This window comes from Artemia sp. Qi Xiang Cuo, chromosome 2, assembly GCF_049724085.1.
Source record: "Artemia sp. Qi Xiang Cuo chromosome 2, ASM4972408v1, whole genome shotgun sequence".
NCBI lineage: Eukaryota > Metazoa > Arthropoda > Branchiopoda > Anostraca > Artemiidae > Artemia > Artemia sp. Qi Xiang Cuo.
The window spans coordinates 63,406,112-63,428,921 of record NC_142795.1 but is presented as its reverse complement, the minus strand read 5'-3'; the positions used below and the strand labels follow the sequence as shown (position 1 = coordinate 63,428,921).

Below are 22,810 nucleotides of genomic sequence, written 5' to 3'. Positions count from 1 at the left end.
GCCACTTCATCTAGAAGAGGTAATCGTAAAAGCTTCAAAGGGGCCTCATTGGATTGGAAATTGAAAGTTCTAGTGCTCTTTTTAATAGTCGAAAATGATTGGGGGACAACTAGCCCCCCCCCCCGGCCATCATTCCCCCAAACATATCCAATCAAAATTTTGAGATAGCCATTTTGTTCAGCGTAGTTGATTTCCCAATAGAAAATATATTTTTGAGGAGGACACTCCCCCACAACCCTCAGGGCAAGGGTTTTAAGTTAGGCCATGGGGGCATATAAGGTTTTTATAGAAGGCGTTGTCGTAGAAACTTCAAAACAGACTCATTCGATTCGAAATTAAAGAGCTAGTACCCTTTTTAATAGTCAAAAGTGATTGGAGTGTAAGTAGCCCCCCTCCTCCCCCCCATGCCGATCATTTCTCCAAACTCATCCAATCAGAATATTCAGATAAGCAATTTGTTCGGCGTAGTTGATTTCCACATAGAAAATATATTTTTGAGGAGGACGCTCCCCCACAACCCTAAGGGCAAGGGTCTTAAGTTATGCCCTGGGGGCATATAAGGTTTTTATAGAAGGCGTTGTCGTAGAAACTTCAAAACAGGCTCATTCGATTGAAAATTAAAGGGCTAGTGCCCTTTTTAATAGTCAAAATGATTGGAGGGCAACTAGCCCCCCGCCCCACGCCCATCATTCCCCCAAACACATCCAAACAAAATTTTAAGATGGCCATTTTGTTCAGTGTAGTTTATTTCCAAATACAAAATACATTTTTGAGGAGGAAATTCCCCCACAACCCTCAGGGCAAGGGTTTTAAGTTATGCCCTGGGGGCATATATGGTTTTTATAGAAAGCGTTATCGTAGAAACTTCGAAACATGCTCATTTGATTGGAAATTAGAGGGCTAGTGCCCTTTTTAATAGTCAAAAGTGATTGGAGTGTAACTAGCCCCCGTCTCCCCCCGCCCATCATTTCCCCAAACACATCCAATCAAAATTTTCAGATAGCCATTTGATGAGGACACTCCCCCCAAACCCTCTGGGTACAGGTTTTAAGGTAGGCCCTGGGGGCAAATAGGGTTTTTAAAGAAGGTTTGGTCGTAGAAACATTAAAAAAGGCTCATTCGGTTGAAATTTCAAAGGAATAGTGCCCTTTTTAATAGTCAAATGTGTTTGAAGGGCAACTGCCCCCCCCCCGCCCATCATTCCCCCAAACACATCCAATCAAAATTTTGAGATATCCATTTTGTTCAGAGTAGTTTATTTTCAGATAAAAAACATATTTCTGAGGAGTAAACTCCCCCAAACTCTTCAGGGCAAGGGTTTTAAATTATGCCCTGGGGGCTTATAAGGTCTTTATTGCAGACTTTGTCATAGAAACTTCTAAAAAGGTTCTTTCGATTATAAATTCAAAGGGCTAGTGTCCTTTTTAACAGTCAAAAGTGATTTGAGAGCAACTAGCCCACCCCCCACGCCCAGCATTTACCCAAACACATCCAATCAAAATTTTGAGATAGCTATTTTGTTCAGTTTAGTTGATTTCCAGATAGAAATTATGCTTTGAGGAGGAAACTCCCCCACAACCCTCAGGGCAAGGGTTTTAAGTTATGCCCTGGGGGCATATAAGGTTTTTTATAGAAAGCATTGTCGTAGAAACTTCAAAACAGGCACATTCAATTGGAAATTCAAAGTGCTAGTGCCCCTTTTAATAGTCGAAAGTGATTGGAGGGCAACTAGCCCCCCCTACGCCCATCATTCCGCCAAACACATCCAATCAAAATTTTGAAATAACCATTTTTGTTCAGCGTAGTTGATTTCGAGATTGAAAATATATTTTTGAGGAGGACACTCCCCAACAACCCTCAGGGCAAGGGATCTAAGTTATGCCCTGGGGGCATGTACGGTTTTTATAGAAGGCGTTGTCGTAGAAACTTCAAAACAGGCTCATTCGATTGGAAATTAAAGAGCTAGTGCCCTTTTTAAAAGTCGAAAGTGATTGGAGTGCAACTAGCCCACCCCCCACGCCCATTATTTCCCCAAACACATCCAATCAAACTTTTGAGATAGCCATTTTGTTCAGTTTAGTTCATTTCCAGATAGAAAATATCTTTTTGAGAAGGACTATTCCCCACAACCCTCAGGGCAAGAGTTTTAAGTTATGCCCTGGGGGCATATAAGGTTTTTATAGAAGGCATTGTCGTAGAAACTTCAAAACAGGCACATTCTATTGGAAATTCGAAGGGCTAGTGCCCCTTTTAATAGTCGAAAGTGATTGGAGGGCAACTAGCCCCCCCCACCCATGCCCATCATTCCCCCAAGCACATCCAATTAAAATTTTGAGACAGCCATTTTGTTAAGCGTAGTTGATTTCTAGATAGAAAATATTTTTTTGAGGAGGACAATCCCCCACAACCCTCAGGCAAAGGGTATTAAGTTATGCCCTTAGGTAATACAAGGTTTTTAAATAAGGCGTTGTTATAGAAACTTCAAAAAAGAATAATTCTATTGGAAATTCAAAGGGATAGTGACCTTTTTAATAGTCGAAAGTGATTGGAGGGCAACTAGCCCCTCTCCCCACGCCCATCATTCCCCCAAACACTTCCAATCAACATTTTGAGATAGCCATTTTGTTCAACGTAGTTGATTTTCAGATAAAAAACATGTTTTTGAGGAGGACAATCCCCCACAACCCTCAGGGCAAGGGTTTAAAGTTATGCCCAGGGGGCATATAAGGTTTTTAAAGCAGGCGTTGTCATAGAAACTTCAAAAAAGGCTCATTCGATTGGAAATTCAATGGGATAGTGCCGTTTTTAATAGTCAAAAGGGATTGGAGGGCAAATCGCCCCCCCCCCCCCCTACGCCCATCATTCCCCCAAACACATCCAATCAAAATTTTGAGATAGCCATTGTTGTTCAGCGTAATTGATTTCGAGATTGAAAATATGTTTTTGAGAAAGACACTCCCCCACAGCCCTCAGGGCAAGGGTTTTAAGTTATGCCCTGGGGGGATATAAGGTTTTTATAGAAGGCGTTGTCGTAGAAACTTCAAAACAGGCTCATTCGATTGGAAATTCAAAAGGGCTAGGGCCCTTCTTAATAGTCAAAAGTGATTGGAGAGCAACTAACTCCCCTCTCACGCCCACCTTTTCCCCAAACACATCCAATCAAACTTTTGAGATAGCCATTTTGTTCAGTGTAGTTGATTTCCAGATAGAAAATACATTTTTGAGGAGGAAACTCCTCCACAACCCTCAGGGCAAGAGTTTTAAGTTATGCCCTGGGGGCATATAAAGATTTTATATAAGGCGTTGTCGTAGAAACTTCAAAACAGACAAATTCGATAGGAAATTCAAAGGGCTAGTGCCCTTTTTAATAGTCGAAAGTGATTGGAGGGCAACTAGCCCCCCCACGCCCATCATTCCCCCCAACACATCCAATCAAAATTTTTATATAGCCATTTTGTTCAGCGTAGTTGATTTCCAGATAGAAAATAAGTTTTTGAGGAGGACAATCCCCCAAAACCCTCAGGGCAAGGGTATTAATTTATGCCCTGGGGGCATAAAAGGTTTTTATAGCAGACGTTGTTGTTGAAACTTCAAAAAAAATTCATTCGATTGGAAATTCCGAGGGATAGTGCCCTTTGCATTAGTCAAAATTGATTTGAGAACAACTAACCCCCCTCTCACGCCCACCTTTCCCCCAAACACATCTACTCAAAATTTTATGACAGCCAGTTTATTAAACGTAGTTTTAAGTTCTGGAAATTAGGTCTTTGGGGATTACAACTCCCCCAAAGCCCTCAGGGCAAGGGTTGTAATTTAAGGATTAATCCGAGTCCTTAACATTGTTCCGTTTGGAAGGGATGCTCGTATAAACTTTAGAGAGGACTCATTTAATTGAAAATTGAAAGTTATTGTTCATTTTTTAAGATTTAACATAGATTGAAGGGCAACTAGCCCCTCTCCCTCCTCCACACCCTAAATGCATCAGATCAAATTTTTTTAGATAGACATTTTGTTAAAATAGTTCAAAGTTCTGATAACAAAAAACTCCGGTGTCGACACAGCCCACCAGGACCCAGGGGTAGGCGTTGTAAGTTATGCCCTGGGGCATAACTTATTAAGTGGGGTTTATAACTGATTGGAAGGGGTTTTGTATGGGAAGAACACATAGGAAATCTATTATAATTATCCGATTATAAGGTTAAAATACATACTCTGTGATAGATGCAAAATTGCTTTGGGACACAAATTCCTATTAAGGTCAATTCCTAAAAGTCATGATTTCTTTTTGTTAGCAAGTAAAAAAGTCTGAACTCTCCTAACGGAACTATTTGTTCAACATGTTCATATTTGTGAGTAGCTTTCTTAGCTCCACTCAGGCTGTTTATTGTTAATATATAAGGTTTTTATCATAGAGGTAATCGCTTAGACTTTGAAAAAAGACTCATTCGAATTAAATTGAAAGTTCTAAATCCGTTTTTAAAAGTCAAGAATAATTGGACCCATGCCATAAAAACTTGAAACTTTTTGCAATCAAAAACGAACAAAAACTAATTAAAAAAAACTTTCCGAAAAATAAGTTTTTCAAAGAAAAGTAAAGGCCATTTTAAACTTAGCCCAATAGATACAAATACCTGTTAAAATTAAAACTCAAAACGGCCAGAAATTACTACTAAAGAATAAATGAAACTCAAAACGAACAGAAATTAAATAAACAATCATAGCAAAAAACATACAACAAGTAATAATATTAATGAATAAATAGATCTTAAAGCGAGTAATGCTTAGATTGAATATGAAAATCAAGCTTAAAAAGAAAACAAATATTTTGCTATTAAAGCATAAATTAAACTTAAAACGAAAAGAAATTAAATAAACAATTAATGCAAACAAGCATACAATATATATTAATGTAAATGAATAAATAAATCTTAAAACGAGTGAAACTTAAATTGAATATGCAAATCAAGTTTGAATCGAATAAAAATAACTACAAACAAGAGTTTGAGTATCGTCTCACTGCAGAAGCCTAAAACCTACTGCGTCATTGGCGCTTTATTGAAAACGAATTATATTACGAATGTTTTCTTTTGTACTTAATATTGAAAATAAATTTTAAAATTACAGTAAAATTTTGAACTGATGAGCTTTTAGCCATTAATATCATTATGCATCAAATATTCAGTTTAATTTATTAGTTATAAATGAATAAATAGATCTTAAAGCGAGTAATGCTTAGATTGAATATGAAAATCAAGCTTAAAACGAAAACAAATATTTTGCTATTAAAGTATAAAGGAAACTTAAAACGAACAGAAATTAAATAAACAATTAATGCAAACAAGCATACAATATATATTAATGTAAATGAATAAATAAATCTTAAAACGAGTGAAACTTAAATTGAATATGCAAATCAAGTTTGAATCGAATAAAAATAACTACAAACAAGAGTTTGGGTATCGTGTCACTGCAGAAGCCTCAAGCCTACTGCGTCATTGGCGCTTTACTGAAAACGAATTATATTACGAATGTTTTCTTTTGTACTTAATATTGAAAATAAATATTAAAATTACAGTAAAATTTTGAACTGATGAGCTTTTAGCCATTAATATCATTATGCATCAAATATTCAGTTTAATTTATTAGTTATAAATGAATAAATAGATCTTAAAGCGAGTAATGCTTAGATTGAATATGAAAATCAAGCTTAAAACGAAAACAAATATTTTGCTATTAAAGTATAAATTAAACTTAAAACGAACAGAAATTAAATAAACAATTAATGCAAACAAGCATACAATATATATTAATGTAAATGAATAAATAAATCTTAAAACGAGTGAAACTCAAATTGAATATGCAAATCAAGTTTGAATCGAATAAAAATAACTACAAACAAGAGTTTGGGTATCGTGTCACTGCAGAAGCTTCAAACCTACTGCGTCATTGGCGCTTTACTGAAAACGAATTATATTACGAATGTTTTCTTTTGTACTTAATATTGAAAATAAATTTTAAAATTACAGTAAAATTTTGAACTGATGAGCTTTTAGCCATTAATATCATTATGCATCAAATATTCAGTTTAATTTATTAGTTCTTGTCTTATACCCAAATATATACTAAGAACAAATTTATTAGTTCTTATACCCAAAGTCTTGTTTGTAGTTATTTTTATTCTATTCAAATTTGATTTGTACATTCAATTTAAGTTTCACTTGTATTAAGATATATCCATTAAATTATACTAATATATATTTTATTTTTGTTCTTATAGATTGTTTATTCAATTTGAGTTCGTTTTAAGTTTCATTTACAATTTATAAGCAATATATTTGTTTTCGTTTTAATATAGATTTAAATATTCAATTGAAGAATTACTCGCTTTCAGCTATATTTATTCATTTATATTATTACTTGTTGTATGTTTTTTGCTATGATTGTTTATTTAATTTTTGTTCGTTTTGGGTTTCATTTATTGTTTAATAGTAATTTCTGATCGTTTTGAGTTTGAATTTTAACAGTTATTTGTATCTCCTGATCTTAAGTTTAAAGTGGCCTTTACTTTTCTTTGAAAAACTTATTTTTCGGAAAGTTTTTTTTTAATTAATAAAGAGACAAAAACAAGATCAGAAAGATGGATATGTGCCATTTTGTTTGAACCAAAGTAACATAAATATTTCCAAACTATACTAGAAGAAGATAGGAGTACACTTCTTTTCCAACCTTTACGTAAGTACTCTAATCTGCACAAAAGTTATGGACCTTGGGTCAACAACGGAGGGACAAATTTTCAGAGGCTTACCTCGCTTGCTAGCTCCACATACCATCCGTCAAATGTATCTGGAATCGCTTGAAATTTGTAGGCTCAAAGCTAGAGTCAAGCGAAATTCCCCCAAGCAATTTTAGACCGTTGACGTTTTTTGGTCGCAGTCTTCAGATTTCAAACCCATAGTTTTGTAAACCTTAGTAACATGTCAACTATACGAGTCAATGATCTAACATTTTTTGGAGAAAGTCTCTGTGGGAGTAAATAGCTGTCTACCAATTTTACCACAGGGGTAACCAATCTCAGGCGATCAATTCCAGCCAAATCAGCCAAACTTTGTCAAGTCCGGCTTTTGTCTAGCCCATTACAGCCAACAAACCACTGGCTCGGCAGTTTCAATACCTTGCCCCCGGCGAGAGCTATACCTCGGCGGCCTGTGTGCTTCCTCTTGATTGGATCTCCATATGACTGTACTGTATGATTTGAGGCATAAAAAGGTTTAAAACTCCTTTAGTCCCCTACCAAATATCAACAACACTATGTCTTGATTGATATTATGCAATAGTTTCATTTTATGTAGATACCTGCTTTAGCCGAAGGTAGAGGTAAGAGTTTATATCTTATTTATATCTTATAATAAAGCTATCGCAAGTCACATTTCAATGTAATCATAATTTCGATGCTAATATATTAAAAGGTTTTATTCAAAAAAAAAAGAATCGACAAAACACAAAAATCATGAATTTTATTTTATTTAAAGACAATAAAAAAAAACTTCGTTTATAAAAAGCACAGACATGTGTTTATTTGAGTAAATTCAAAGTTAGTACCACCCGAACATAAGACGCTTATTCCAGCAAATTAATGAAAAAGATGTGTTTAGATTTAAGAGGGTCAATAGAACGAGGGCCTGGACTGCATCAGCTCCACAAAATACCAAAATCATGCCAAATTTCCATCCGCAAGACTGAAGATCCAACTTCTTATATACTCAGATTTATTTACAAAAATACTAATAAATGATTATTGGACAGAACTACAGACAATCAAAAGCTTTTGCCTAGTAACTGAGTTGCAACACTGAGAGCAACACTTCGATTTTGTCCTATTTCTTTTTGATACCATCAATTTCTATTACTGCAAGAAAGGGGTAAGGGAATAATCTCCGTGGTTTTACACAACGTACGGACTTGTGGATTGATGAATAATGTATTATAATTTGGAAAACCGCACCTTACAGGGGACAAACAAAACTTCCCTAACTTGTCCTAGAGCCCAAACCTTGTCGAGCCGAAACCCAAACCTTGTCGAGCCCAAATCCAAGCCTTGTCGAGCCCGAACCCAAGCCTTGTCGAGCCCAAACCCAAGCCTTGTCGAGCCCAAACCCAAACCTTGTCGAGCCCAAACCTACAGTACGAACGTTGAAGCGGAGTTCCACGGTATATATCGAAGAGGACTGTCTAAGGTAGTTCCAACAAACTTTTGTTTCTTGAAGCCATGTTTCGGTTTTCAAATGGAAAATTTCGTTCCAGCAGTGAACAGGCAGACATAAACTAGAAATTCAAGTTATATTTTAAATCCATACAACTGCATGCTGCATCTCGTTCCAACTGGAATCATGCAAGGATTTTCGGAATGTGTCATTGGAACCTTAAAGTAGTCACATTGCCCTTTCCAACTTTCCCTCCTACTGCCGATTTTTTAGCAGAAAGGTAGAAATCTTGAACTTTATTTAAAGTGGAAGCAGACCATGATTCTTAATTTTTATGGTTGAAGAAACAAGCAGGACATTGTGCCCGAAAATAGCCCCCCCCCCCCCTCAAATTGTCATTTTAAGGTAAAAAGCTGCGCATAATTCGATTTGTTGGAACCAAAACTATGCAAGAATTTTCAATCTGTATGATAGAAGAGCTAAAATGACCTCCTCTTCCGTCCCTCCCCCATTACCACCGTTTTAGCGGGAAGGGGGACATGGTGCATCTTGTTTGAACAAATTTAAGCTTAAAGATATACAATCTGTATTATTAAAGATGAAAATTCGGCCACTGCTTCCTGAAATAGAAAGGATTTCTAATCTGTATGATTTAAAAGCACAGTGGGCCCGTGGTACCAGCAACAGCCCTCTGATCACCGACTTTTTAGCGCAAAGCTAGGCATGCTGCACCTTGGCTGAAGCGGAATCACGCACGGATTTAAATCTGCAATAATAATGGGAGGGCTATCCATAAATTAGGTTATATTTTCGTCAGTACCAGCGAGGAGCGGGTCTAGCGCGGCTATCTTCAGCATCTAGTCGTGCTTGTGACAGGTTCGTGTTGTACCCCGTCAAGTTACAGTGAGAAGTTTGTAATGTCTGCTTTAATTGAAAATACCAAGGACCGTAAGGCGTATGCAGTAACAAGGTTTTTGTCTTCAAGAACTATAAACCGATAGTTCTTGTCAAGTGTAGTTTTGTCAAGTGTATGGGTATACCATTATCACTGAAGACGGATGCGTCAATGGTGCATTCGATTTAAAAGTGGCCGAACAAATGTTTATGACACGGAGCGAAGTGAAAGGCCCAGGATAGTGACTACCGAATTCCTCCTGCTCGTCAAAAATGGTCAACTCAACTCACCAGCTCTTACGTCAAAGATGGTGACTCTCCACTCGATCACATCGTTACTCGTGACGAAACATGGGTATTTTTACCCAGGTTATCAAAACAGTGTATCAGGATTATTATGGGAACGACTCTGAGGATCAATTTCAACTTTCCGGGAATGTTGAGGAGTCAAGTGGACTTTGAGTCGACTTCGGGAAAGAGGACAGGGCTAAATAAAAACACCCTATATGTAACAAAATTATCAAAATAGCATATCTATACCCAAAGTTTTGTAGTAAATTATTACTTTAGAAATATTGCGCAAAACTACAGTTAATCGAAAATATCGACTGAATACTCAGGTTTGGCCCAAAGTCAAATTACTTTCTAACGTTTTAGTGCTTAAACACAGGCTGAAAAATCTTTACGGAGATTCCTAAAATTAACCAATAATAAAATAACGTCAATTACAGAACAAACAAAATTAGTTTATACAATTTTTTCCAAGGAATGTTTTCAAAGAAAACTGAAAACCTAAAACAAGTAGAAGTTAATCCATATAACACCACAAGCTAAAACAGAGAAATTACTCTGAATGAAAAAATAAAACCCAAAACGAACAAAAATTACTATGAATGAATAAATGAAACCAAAACAAACAGGAATTAAAATAAATAAGCACATCAAACATAAAGATGACAGACACCGCTATGGATGAATATATAAATCCTAAAACGGGCAGAAGTCACATAACAATTATAGCTACAACAAAACCAAACAGATTGTTTCACAAAATTACCAACGTCCATTATGCCAACTTTCGTTGAAAAATTTTTATTACAGTACATTTGAATAAAATAGAATTTAAACGATTTGACAACGTTGTTTTGACAAAAAAGTTTTATTTTTAAATAATACAATTAAATTAGAAGTCACAGATGTAATTACTTGAAGAATATTTTGTTCATGAACTCTTGATTATTATCGTGATTTTCTTCCTTTTTATGTTGTTGATAATTTGACAAATAAAAAACCAGACTCTTCGGAATACATATCGTTTTCAGTAAGGCGTAAATTATGCTCCGGCCGTTAAATGGTTTGGAATGGGGTCCGGTAGCCTTATTTTTATCAACGGAAATTTCCATTCACTACAAGTTTGACTTGATTGATAATTATAATTTCTGTTGGATTAAGGATTCATCTATTCATACATATCAGAATCTGTTATGTTTATGTTTGATGTGATTATTCATTTTAATGTGTTCCTTTGAGTTTTATTTATTCATTCACAGTAATTTCTGTTTTTCAGTTATTCATTCATAGTAATTTCTGTAAGTTCAAGAATTCATCTATTCATCCACATGAGAATCTGTTATGTTTATGTTTGATATGATTATTCATTTTAATGTGTTCCTTTGAGTTTTATCTATTCATTCACAGTAGTTTTTTATTTATTCATTCACAGTAATTTCTGTTTTTCATTTATTCATTCATAGTCATTTCTGTAAGTTCAAGAATTCATCTATTCATCCACATGAGAATCTGTTATGTTTATGTTTGATTATTCATTTTAATGTGTTCCTTTGAGTTTTATTAAATAAAAAAAACAAGTTTTTTAAACTGAAAGTAAGGAGCGACATTAAAACTTAAAATGAACAGAAATTATTCCGTATATGAAAGGCACTGTCCTCTCCTCAACGCCTCGCTCTTTACGCTGAAGTTTTTTATTGTTTTAAAAAATAAAGTTGTGAGACAGAGTCAAACTTTAGCTTAAAGAGCGAGTCGTTGAGGAGAGGACAGTCCCTTTCATATACGGAATAATTTCTGTTCGTTTTAAGTTTTAATGTCGCTCCTTACTTTCAGTTTAAAAAACTTGTTTTTTTTATTTAATTTTTGAACGTTTTTGAATAAATGCAGGTTTTGATCTTGGCTCACCGTACATGAATAATAAAAAAAATTCATATTAATTTACTTTTATTTAGTTAAATGGCTTTCTCGAAACTTGTTTGATTTTATTTACGAACGTTTTTATTAGTAATAAATATACGTATATGAAAGGGACTGTCCCCTCCTCAACGCCTCGCTCTTTACGCTAAAGTTTTTTATTGTTTTAAAAAATAAAGTTGTGAGACAGAGTCAAACTTTAGCGTAAAGAAAGAGGCGTTGAGGAGGGGACAGTCCCTTTCATATACGGAATAATTTCTGTTCGTTTTAAGTTTTAATGTCGCTCCGTACTTTCAGTTTAAAAAACTTGTTTTTTTTATTAAATTTTTGAAAGTTTTTTAAGAAAAGCAGGTTTTTATATTGGCTTACCGTACATGAATAATTAAAACAAAATTTTCATATTAATTTACTTTTATTTATTTAAATGGCTTTCTCGAAACTTGTTTAATTTTATTTACGAACGTTTTTATTAGTAATAAATATACGTAACTTACGAATTAACTTACGTAACGAACTTCTATATTCATATATTTTTAATTTGTTTATTAGGGGGTTCGCCCCCTAGAAAATACCTTGCTCTTTAAGCGAAAGTTCGAATTTTGTTCCAATTCTTTAAAAATGACCGCTTAATCACAAAGGCCGTTAATTAGAATAAATAGCTCTTATGAAAGTACTAAAAAATCTTTGGCTTAAAGAGCGAGGTATTGACTACGGGGTGAACCCAATAATATATGTAGTATTTTCTGTTCGTTTGAAGTTTCGATGTTGCTGCTATTGCAGTTGAAATACTTGTTTTTTTATATTAAATTTCTGATCTTTTTTTAAATAATGCTGGGAAGTCCGGCGTCCCTTTTATAGCAATGTCCCTTCCCCCATGAAAACTTCCTTCATGGAAAGATCCTCCCAAATAACCCCCGACCCACCCCTCACCCCCCCTACCAGGAAAAATCTCCCCTGAAAACGTCTGTATACTTCCAAATAACCAATACTATATGTTAACATTGGGTAAAATTCATAAGTTTCAGCCCTCCCCCCGGGAATTTAGGGGGATTAAGTCATCCTAAAAGACATACTTATTATATTTTCGAACATGCTGAACAAAATGGCTATCTCAAAATTTCGATCAGGTGACTTTGGGAAAAAAATGAGCGTGGGAGGGGGCCTAGTTGCCCTCCATTTTTTTGGTAAATTAAAAAGGGAACTATAAATTTTAATTACCCTTCAAATGATACATCCAACGATTTTATAAGACAACTAGTTCTATACTATCACCCCTGGGAAAAAAAAACAAAAAAAAACAAACAAATAAAAACGCATCCGTGATATTTCTTCTGGCAAAAAATGCAAAATTCCACATTTTTGTAGATGGGAGCTTGAAACCTCTACAGTAGGGTTCTCTGATACGCTGAATATGATGGTTTGATTTTCATTAAGGTTCTATAACTTTTAGGGGGTCTTTCCTCCTTTTTTCGAAAATCAGCCAAATTTTCTCAGGCGCCTAAATTTTGATGGGTAGACTTAAACTTGATGAAACTTATATATTTGAAATCAACATTAAAATCTGATTCTTTTGATGTATCTATTTGTATCAAAACACCGTTTTCTAGAGTTTCGGTTACCATTGAGCCGGGTCGCTCCTTACTTACAGTTCGTTACCACGAACTGTTTGATCTATTCATTCACAGTAGTTTTTTATTTATTCATTCACAGTAATTTCTGTTTTTCATTTATTCATTCATAGTCATTTCTGTAAGTTCAAGAATTCATCTATTCATCCACATGAGAATCTGTTATGTTTATGTTTGATTATTCATTTTAATGTGTTCCTTTGAGTTTTATCTACTCATTCCAAGTAGTTTTTCATTTATTCATTCACAGTAATTTCTGTTTTTCATTTATTCATTCATAGTAATTTCTGTAAGTTTAGGTCTTTATTGTATGTTAATTTAGTATGATTTTATAAACAGATATGACTTCATTTCAGATTGTTAAGTTTTAATATGACCATTTGCTTTTTTTCTGAAAAGTATTTCTTGGAAAACGTTTTTAAAATTAATCATGACGAAAAGCAGTCTTTAGAGTTTCTTTTGGTAAAATTCTAGTTTAAGGGCTTAATTTTATCTTGGAAAGTAGCTGAGTTAGGCATATTAAACTCTCACAAATGCATCCAAAGCCTTAATGATCTCCTGGGAAGATATGTTGAAGCAGCTACCTCAACTCTTTCTCCCTCCAGTGGGCCCTGACCTTTAACAATCTTTATGTTATAAAAGTGAAACCTTGCAAAATAGATCTTCTGCTCAAACTGATGTACAAGAAAAGTGTTTTGAGCCTCATATCTTTGCTCAAGCCCAATTTACAAGTTTTTAAAGAACTGTAAAACTATTTCTTAAATTTAAGACCAAATCCTTGATATGGCTTAAAATCATATTGAAACCACAGAAATTGCATTTAAAAAAACTAAAGATAATGAAAAAGAGATTGAAAACATAAAATCAAGGCAAAACGTTTCTTTTAGAATTAAGATAGGTCATGCCATGTATATCTGGATTCATTCCTGAAAGTTTCACTCGCCTATCTAAACGCTTTCCAAGATAGCCAAAAGCACTTAAACTACAATTTTACCTTGCTTTTTAGGGTTGTTTTGTGTACAAGACCCTAGAGTCTGAGGCTATGAGAGTTCGGAAACGTAGTGGGTTTTATTTAGTCACCATTGTACTTCCAGCTGGTTTTACTCTACCCACGTCAATCAATAATACTGTTTAGACAATTAACCGTTTCTGTGAGCATCAAATAATGCCCAAATGTACCATTATCAATGATTTAATCTAGCTGTTTAGAATAAATGCGTTCTAGCATCTTTTTATTCATGATAACACACCTCTTGAACTAATATTGAAATATATAGTTGAGTTATATCTCTGTTCATTACTATTGCTTACATTATCTAGAAGAGACAAATGCTAATAATATAGTCAATAATTCCAAAATTCTTGGCAGAGAGGATAAAGAAACAAATGTTTTTGTTTTGTTTTTAATACTTGACAAAACTGTACTCTTTTATAGTCTAGGTTTACTAATGAAAAAACACAATAAAATAAAATTACCTTGATACTTTGAGGTGAATATCTTTCGGATATTATCTTATGAGATTGAAGAAGTTCCCGCCATCTACATCCAAGCAATTGAAAGTGTTTCCTTTTTTCCTGTAAAGCAACGTGGCTGCGCTGAATATTTTCTTCCATATCAAGTATATTTTCTATAATAGACACACCCATTAATATAACTCGTTTCAAACTAAAAACTTATAGTTCATACCATGATGAAACAAACAACATCATACAAATACACATTTGAGATTTTTTGAAATCAGAATCAAATCTCAGTCGTTCATTATAGACAGGCCTGGATGATCCTACGTAGGTTGGTGTCATGACAATTTATTAGAGAAAAAAAAAATATAGCTGGACATTTTCATGCTGGCTAGTGCATTTTCCGGCAATAACAGATAATACCCTGTTACAATAACGCATAAATGAAGAAAATTTCTATTGCATAAGGTGATATTCAAGCTTATTGCACTCTCCAGAGCATTATGCAGTATGATTAAAACATGTAACTAGGTAAATCGAAATTATAAATTGTGCACTAGCAAGTTTCCCTCGCTCGTCAACATTAAACAAATATACAAGCATTTATCAGTCAAAAATGATCTGATGTTATACGTTTTAAAGATGTTATATCTGTATTTATGGGCTGATTTTAGGGCTGTATGGGCTGATTTGTAGAAAATGATCTAGATGGCAGTATATATTGCTTATTATTCAAACTACCACTTTAAAATGTTATCTGTGGTCCACCTTACCTAGAAGCTATTTAGAGTATTGTCTTGCTGGAAATGTCTATATTACAGCATTAGAAAAATTATTCATATAAACAATTAATGAAAACAATCCTGCTGCGTCACGGAAGACGCATTTGAAAGCTGAGGTAAAAAGAATAATTTCCAAACAAACGCTTGAAACTGAAAGCAGCTAAAAAGTTAAAAAAGTGGAAAAGAAATAAGAGCCATAAGATTTCAAACATAAGAAAAGTGTTTTGCCATTGAGCAGTATTGCAACTTAAAAGTTAAAAAAAAAAGAAAGATATAAGAGTCACAGAGCCAAGAAACATCAAAGAGGGGGATAAGATTTTACCATTGGGTAGTACTTATGTTTTAATTAAATGTTGGCATGAACCTCTTGCTATTTAGAACTCCTAACGCACAAATTGGATGAAACTTTGACATTATTTGGGGGTTTAATCCTCGAAAGCCACAATTTTTCTGGGTTACATACCCTGGTAATAAGTTTTTCTGTTAAACACTTTGTCATCTCTTTCAGCCAAACATGTGAGCAAGGAGTAGACCACCTTTATCTAAGACTAGCAAAAATATTAACCTTGTAAGCAAATTTTAGCAAAAAACTTTTACATTCAAGATTAATCGAAATAAGAGTTGCCATGCCTGAATCAACTTAAAACGATAAATCTTCCTCGCTTGACATTTTTCTTGCAAAGCCCGTTTTTAAATTTTCGGTTACTATCAGCTAGAGTTTGTTGTTTATTAGATTGCATCTGATGCTGCAACCATGACAGATATAAGACAGATGACCCCTCTCGAAAACAGTTTGAGGGCTATTTTGGAATGGATTTGATACTGTCACCGAGATCAATTTAGTGGGTCAATTGTGCTGAGTAAGGTCAGAGTACCCGGAAGTAGATGTATAAAATATATTCCAGCACGCAGGGTATGGGATTTGGTAAAGACGTTTGGATATTTGTATGTCTTGCAGATAAAATATGAATAAAAGACGTCTGAGGACCCTTATAAACAGGAGTTTTGAGGACACGGCAACACCAAATTCAAAAGGCAAGGCAGATTTTATAGGTAATACTTTCAATTAAATTCATTAAGCAGCAGGAAACCCAGGCTAGAAAATTTACAACAAGTAAATCGTTGGATACATTACTATCCTTAAAGTTAATAAAAGTAGCATTTGGAGTTCCATTTTTGCTGAAACTCTCCTTGATGGAAATGATTAGGGGGACAAATGCATATATTGAGTTGTGTCTTTCCAAAAACAGGTTAAGCTTGGGGAATCATATTATCAATTCCAACAAAACAAAATACAAAACAAGGAAGATGTTATAAATCATTTTTCCATAGCTTCACCTGGGATAGGTCATAATATGATGGGCTTACCTTTTTCGAGGACAGATAATAAGACAGAAGATTTCCATGGTGAAACTGATTTCTCTCATATATTAATAAAACACGCTAGTTGGTTCTCTGCATATATTGCAGGTAGATTTTTTAAGCAGGGTGGGTGGATTTAACATGAATCCTACTTTAGAAATCAGGTTCAAAAGATCTAAAAGCCTCATACAGCTCCCCTACTTTCAACAGTAGAGAAAGATATTCTCATTTTGGTCAAGGAAAGTTCCTAGTGAATGGGTTTGTCAGAGGGTTATAGTAATTTGGGTTACAAATTTATGTGTGTTATGTTACTTACTGGGAAAGTTAGCTCATACTGTATTGGACAATTATTGATTTCATTTTTTACACATAGCTTATACGGCTAATAAGGCTGTATAAGCTATGTCCAAAATTCTCAGATTTCACACAGTAGACAATAAAAAAGCGTATACCAATCATATTTTTTGGCAAAATTGATAATATTTTTAACTTTGGCTTCAGCTTGGACTTTACTTTTAGTTATTGAAGGAAAAAATGTTTTATTAACATTCTAATCGCTTTTCATATCAAAGTTCAAGCATGGGAGCAGTCTGACAACCACTGGAATTTAGCAGTCTTTCTCTTAGCAACAGGCCCACACACATACATTGAAAACCATTGAATGCATCTGATTCCAATTGTACATAGTATGTCTAATTTTCTTCTTAAATTGCATGAATGGGATATTTGCACAGTTTCGGGCCCTTACCAAAAGGAATACAATTATCATGACACCGTAAAGGCACATTTTTTGGACCTTTTCAATTATCCTAATCTAAATTCCTACGGCTGCAGGGTCTTAATGACAACTGGAGTATCCGGTTGCCATCCAATCGGTCGTGGGTCCCATAAAAGGCATATTTGGATTTGAATATTATCTTGAACTAGGATTACCGGCAGAGACATTAAGGACTTGGTTTCGGATCCGATCAAATTGCCTGCCACTAAATAATAGAAAAAGAGTATTTGGAAGAAAAAGGATGGCCCCAGATACAGATGCAGATTACTCTTGCCCCAGATGTAACCTAGGTATTGATGATGTGGCCCATACTCTCGCCAAGTGCCGGGAACTTTCTCTTTTAAGGGAAAAGTATTTTGAGGGTGGTATGTTGGAGTTCCTGGGGATCCTGCAGACGACTGTAAAAAGGACAATCAGGCAGTTATGTAAATATGTAAATGAAGCGTTGACATCAATCAGTGAAACTTGATTATTTTTTTTCTGGGGGGGGGGAGAAGATAGATATTTATGTTATTTTTCTTGAGGAGTATATTTAAGAATACTGTGATGTAAGGCCTAAATTTTTTGGCTTATAAAAAATGTATTTAAATTTAATTTAAAAGGCATTAGAACTTAAAAGGATGCCTAAAATCAAACGAGGCCTTCCTAACTTTTAAGAACCAACCTTTATATTTGGCGACCCCTTGGGGAAAACAAAAATACATGGGAGACACATAACTCTTTATTAAGTAAATGTTATGCTCTGTTTTAATAATATATTGAGCCACAAATCTTAGGAAAGGTAGATCTAAAATTTAAAATTCCACCTTCTAAAAACTTCAACAGTCTATTTCTTTAGGCGTCTTAGCCATATGTCTTAGCTATATGTCTATATAACTATCTTAGCCATATGTCTTAGAATTTGTCGAGGGTTTTAGTAACCGATTAAGAACAAAGTATTCATCTTACTTGCTATGGCTTCATTGATATTGCATAAATTATCAAGATCCTCCTGCCATTTTTGAGTAAGGGGCATTGCTGCAATAAAATCTTTAATCAGATCTTCATTCTCCAAATACTCTTTGAGCTCCTCTTCTGATGCATTTTCAAGTTCAGGTATAATAGGAAGTGTGATAGATTGACGGTGATCAGTGCTGTGTTGATACACAGGGGTTTTGTAAGATCCCATTAAACTATAATAAATCATAATTATAAACTTTGAATTTATTTCATTAGACTGTAGTCAATCAAGAAAACAATAATAAAGCAAACATTCCAAACAATTTCAAATGAAGATTTTAAAAAATGATATTGAAACATTGAGACAAGAGGTCAACTTTTAATGCAACTAGGCTATATCACCAAAAACACACATGTACCTCCCGTTGGTGAAAGGAAAAAGGGATTATAGGTTGAAATACATGTGTCATCTGGACTGAAAACAAGGAGGGTGGGGTTGGTGTTATTTTCTAGTTTTTTACATTGATCTGCAAATAGAAGGGGAGGCAAGATCACCATCCAAAACCAGTCAAAAATCAACTTGTGAAAATGAAAAAGCTTTGGCTGAAAACCCTACTTTTTTCATGTTTTTGCCTTTCCACCAGGAGGAGGAAGGCTATAGTCATTCTGAAGACTTAAAACCCCTTTTTCCTTCCCCCAAAATTTGAGCTTACACACATACTAACAATTTTGTAAAATTACTCTCTTAAATTATTGTATTTTACAGCTTGAAAGCTACGATATATGCGTAGACTATTGTTTTTGCATAATATAAATAGCGTTTGTGGTTCAAGATACAAGACGGATCTATATGGGTATTTCAATAGTAAACACAGCTCGAAAATTGTGTTTTGACCTAATGTGACTGCAAAGAACACACGCAGATATATTTACTTAGTTGACATCTTGATAATTCAGAGACCCAGCAAGGAGCTATGGTTCAAAAGCTAAATTCAAAAAAAAAAAAAAAAATGAGGAATTTAATGTTTTGCTAGAGCAGTAGCACCTAGGCCCTTGGCAGTTTTCTGAACAGACAAGAAGGAAACGTCAAAGGTAATCCTAGTTGCTTACTTTCCAAAAAATGATCTGTTGCAGCATGAATTTCAAGAAAGCTGTTCGTTCTCCTGATCGGTGAGCATTCTAGACCCATAGAAGAGTTTGTGTATTTTGGCATGAAAGGCACTAGCCTTCCATTTCAGAATTTGTCAAAGCATAGTAAGGCACACATTTAGCAAACACCCTTTAAGATGGCATCAGCTCCCTCCCCCCCCCCCAAAAAAAAAAAACACATCATATCCACAATATTTAAAGAGTGCAAGTAGCCAAGTATAAGCAGTAGGCTACAATCTTTAATAATTTCAGCAAGGTCTTCTGAAATTGATAGAATATTACAAGGAAGAAAAAGAAATGACAAAGGCTACCTGAAATTTTAACTCATAATAATTTACTATATTATATATATATATATATATATATATATATATATATATATATATATATATATATATATATATATATATATATATATATATATATATAAATATATATATATATATATATATATATATATATATATATATATATATATATATATATATATATATGTATATATATATATATATTAAGTCATCCATAAATGACAATTTAGTTAATGTCTACACTTACAGTAAATTATCTGCATTGAAATTTTGATTGGAAAATTTCTCATAAATATTATGGCATTTGGCTCTAGCAGTCAACAAGTGCTTTAGGATGGGTGAACTTGCAAAAAATGCTTTTCTAGTTTTTAATCCTGGAAAGGATAAATATAAGTTAATAATGAGGCCAAGATGATATTAATGCAGTGTATATTTTTTCCCAGCCTCTTTCGGGCTCCCAGGTGCAACAGACAAAACCAGTGTAATAAGATTGATTGTCTTCTGCTAAAGTGTAACTCAGACCTAAAATGGCATCTGGGATTATATTCAAGATTTGGTGCTTAAAAATACCTGCCATGAACACCAAAATTAACACATAATTTATGAGAGAAGACATAGATCTTGACGTGGCAATGAAAAACTCTTTGAAACTCCATTGAAATTCACAAAAAGCAAATGGGCAAAGCAAACAGGTATTTTCTATAATTGAAAGAACAATATCCAACAGAAAACTAAATTACATTCATAAACTGTGTACTGATCTAATTAGATCCATTCTTGAATATGGCACTGCTGTTGCAAGCCCCCATTTTATGAGTGATTAAATAAAAAAACAAGTTTTTTTAACTGACAGTAAGGAGCGACATTAAAACTTAAAACGAACATAAAGTTTTCTGTGCATTCACTGAGCTGATTCCTCCCCACCTCCTCTCTATTTACACTAACGTTTGACACGTACTACAACCTATTTTTTTTAAAACGAAAAAAAACTTTAGCGAAACGAGCGAGGCGTTGAGGGGACAGTCCCTTCCATATACGGAATAATTTCTGTTCGTTTTAAGTTTTTATGTCACTCCTTACTTGCAGTTAAAAAAACTTTTTTTTTTATTTAATTTTTGAACGTTTTTGAATTAATGCAGGTTTTGCTTTTGGCTCACCGTACATGAATAAGTAAAACAAAATTTGCATATTAATTTACTTTTATTTGGTTAAATGGCTTTCTCGAAACCTGTTTAATTTTATTTACGAACGTTTTTATTAGTAATAAATATACGTAACTTACGAACTAACTTAGGTAACGAACTTCTACATTCATATATTTTTAATACGTATATTAGGGAGTTCGCCCCCTAGGTCAATACCTTGCTCTTTAAGCGAAGGTTCGAATTTTGTTTCAATTCTTTAAAAATGACCGCTTAATCACAAAGGCCGTTAATTAGAATAAATAGCTCTTATGAAAGTACTAAAAAATCTTTGGCTTAAAGAGAGAGGTATTGACTAGGCGGTGAACCCAATCATATATGTAATATTTTCTGTTCTTTTAAAGTTTTGATGTTGCTGCTGTTGCAGTTGAAAAACTTGTTTTTTTATATTTAATTTCTGATTTTTTTTTTAAATAATGCTGGGAAGTTCGGCGTCCCCTTCATAGCAATGTCCCTTCCCCCATGAAAACTTCATTCATGGAAATATCCTCCCACATAACCCCCGACCCCCCCCCCACAACCAGGAAAAATATCCCCTGAAAACGTCGGTATACTTCCAAATAACCAATACTATATGTTAACATTAGGTAAAGTTCATAACTTTCAGCCCTCCCCCTGGGAACTTCGGGGGATTAAGTCATCCTAAAAGACATACTTATAATATTTTCAAACGTGCTGAACAAAATGGCTATCTTAAAATTTTGATCCGGTGACTTTGGGAAAAAAATGAGCGTGGGAGGGGGCCTAGTTGCCCTCCATTTTTTTTGGTCGCTTAAAAAGGGCACTAGAACTTTTAATTTCCATTCCAATGAACCCTCCCACGATATTCTAGGACCACTGGGTCGATACGATCACCCCTGGGAAAAAAATAAATAAATAAACACGCACCCGTGATATTTCTTCTGGCAAAAATTGCAATATTCCACATTTTTGTAGATAGGAGCTTGAAACTTCTACAGTAGGGTTCTCTGATACGCTAAATATGATGGTGTGATTTTCATTAAGGTTATATAGCTTTTAGGGGGTCTTTCCCCTTTTTTTCGACAAGCAGGCAAATATTCTCAGGCGCGTAACCTTTGATGGGTAGGACTAAACGTGATGAAACTTATATACTTGAAATCAGCATTAAAATATAATTCTTTTGGTGTATCTATTGGTATCAAAATACCGTTTTTTAAAGTTTTGGTTACTATTGAGCCGGGTCGCTCCTTACTTACAGTTCGTTACCACGATCTGTTTGACATTGCAGATTTATAGTTTGTCAGAGGCAACAGAAATTGAATTTTTAGTGCCATTTTTAAGAGTCAAAACTAATCAAAGGTAAACCAGCCCCCTCCCAAGCTCTTTTTCCATCTGATCAAAATTCTGAGATAGCCAATTCATTTAAAATAGTCTAAAGGTCATATAACTATGCTTGCACAGCCGGGGGCAAGGACTGTAAGTTTCCCATTGTTGACATATAAGGATTTTGATCGGTAAAATCGGGCATGTTTGATCCTGGGTCTCCAAAAAGGCTTAAGGGTACTAAGGAGAAACTTTACTGAAATGTTGAGAAGGATGCCAAACATAGTCAATACACACTATGTTTATACTGGTTGTCAAAATGAAATATCACATTTAAGGAATGGCTGAGAGTATTAAGTTGAAACTTTCAGAGTATTTTGAGGGGATATTGAAGAGTGGATAGAAGGCAACCAGCCTCTCCTCGCCTATTTTCCCTTTTCAGGCACACCCTCTCCACAACACTGATCAAAATTTTGAAATTACCATCTTGTTCAAAGTAGTCTAAAGGTCAAATAACTATGCCTATGGGCGTAACATAATTGCCCACAACCCCTAGGGCAAGGATTGTAAGTTATACAAGTTTCCCATTGTCTGTATATAATGTTGGTTATAGAAAAAAG

The 22,810-nt window shown here is 34.5% G+C and overlaps 1 protein-coding gene across 1 annotated transcript in view; it reads right to left on the bottom strand.

Annotated features, from left to right (window-relative positions):
* Vsp37A (Vacuolar protein sorting 37A) overlaps window positions 1-22,810 on the bottom strand; it is a 107,987-nt gene that overhangs the window by 38,659 nt on the left and 46,518 nt on the right. Inside the window, exons 2-3 of the mRNA XM_089107445.1 lie at window positions 18,257-18,480; window positions 14,402-14,553 (exon numbers count right to left, since the gene is read on the bottom strand). Of these exons, the coding sequence (XP_088963571.1) occupies window positions 14,402-14,553; window positions 18,257-18,476 (372 nt within the window). The 5' untranslated portion in view covers window positions 18,477-18,480. The remainder of the gene's footprint in view (window positions 1-14,401; window positions 14,554-18,256; window positions 18,481-22,810) is intronic.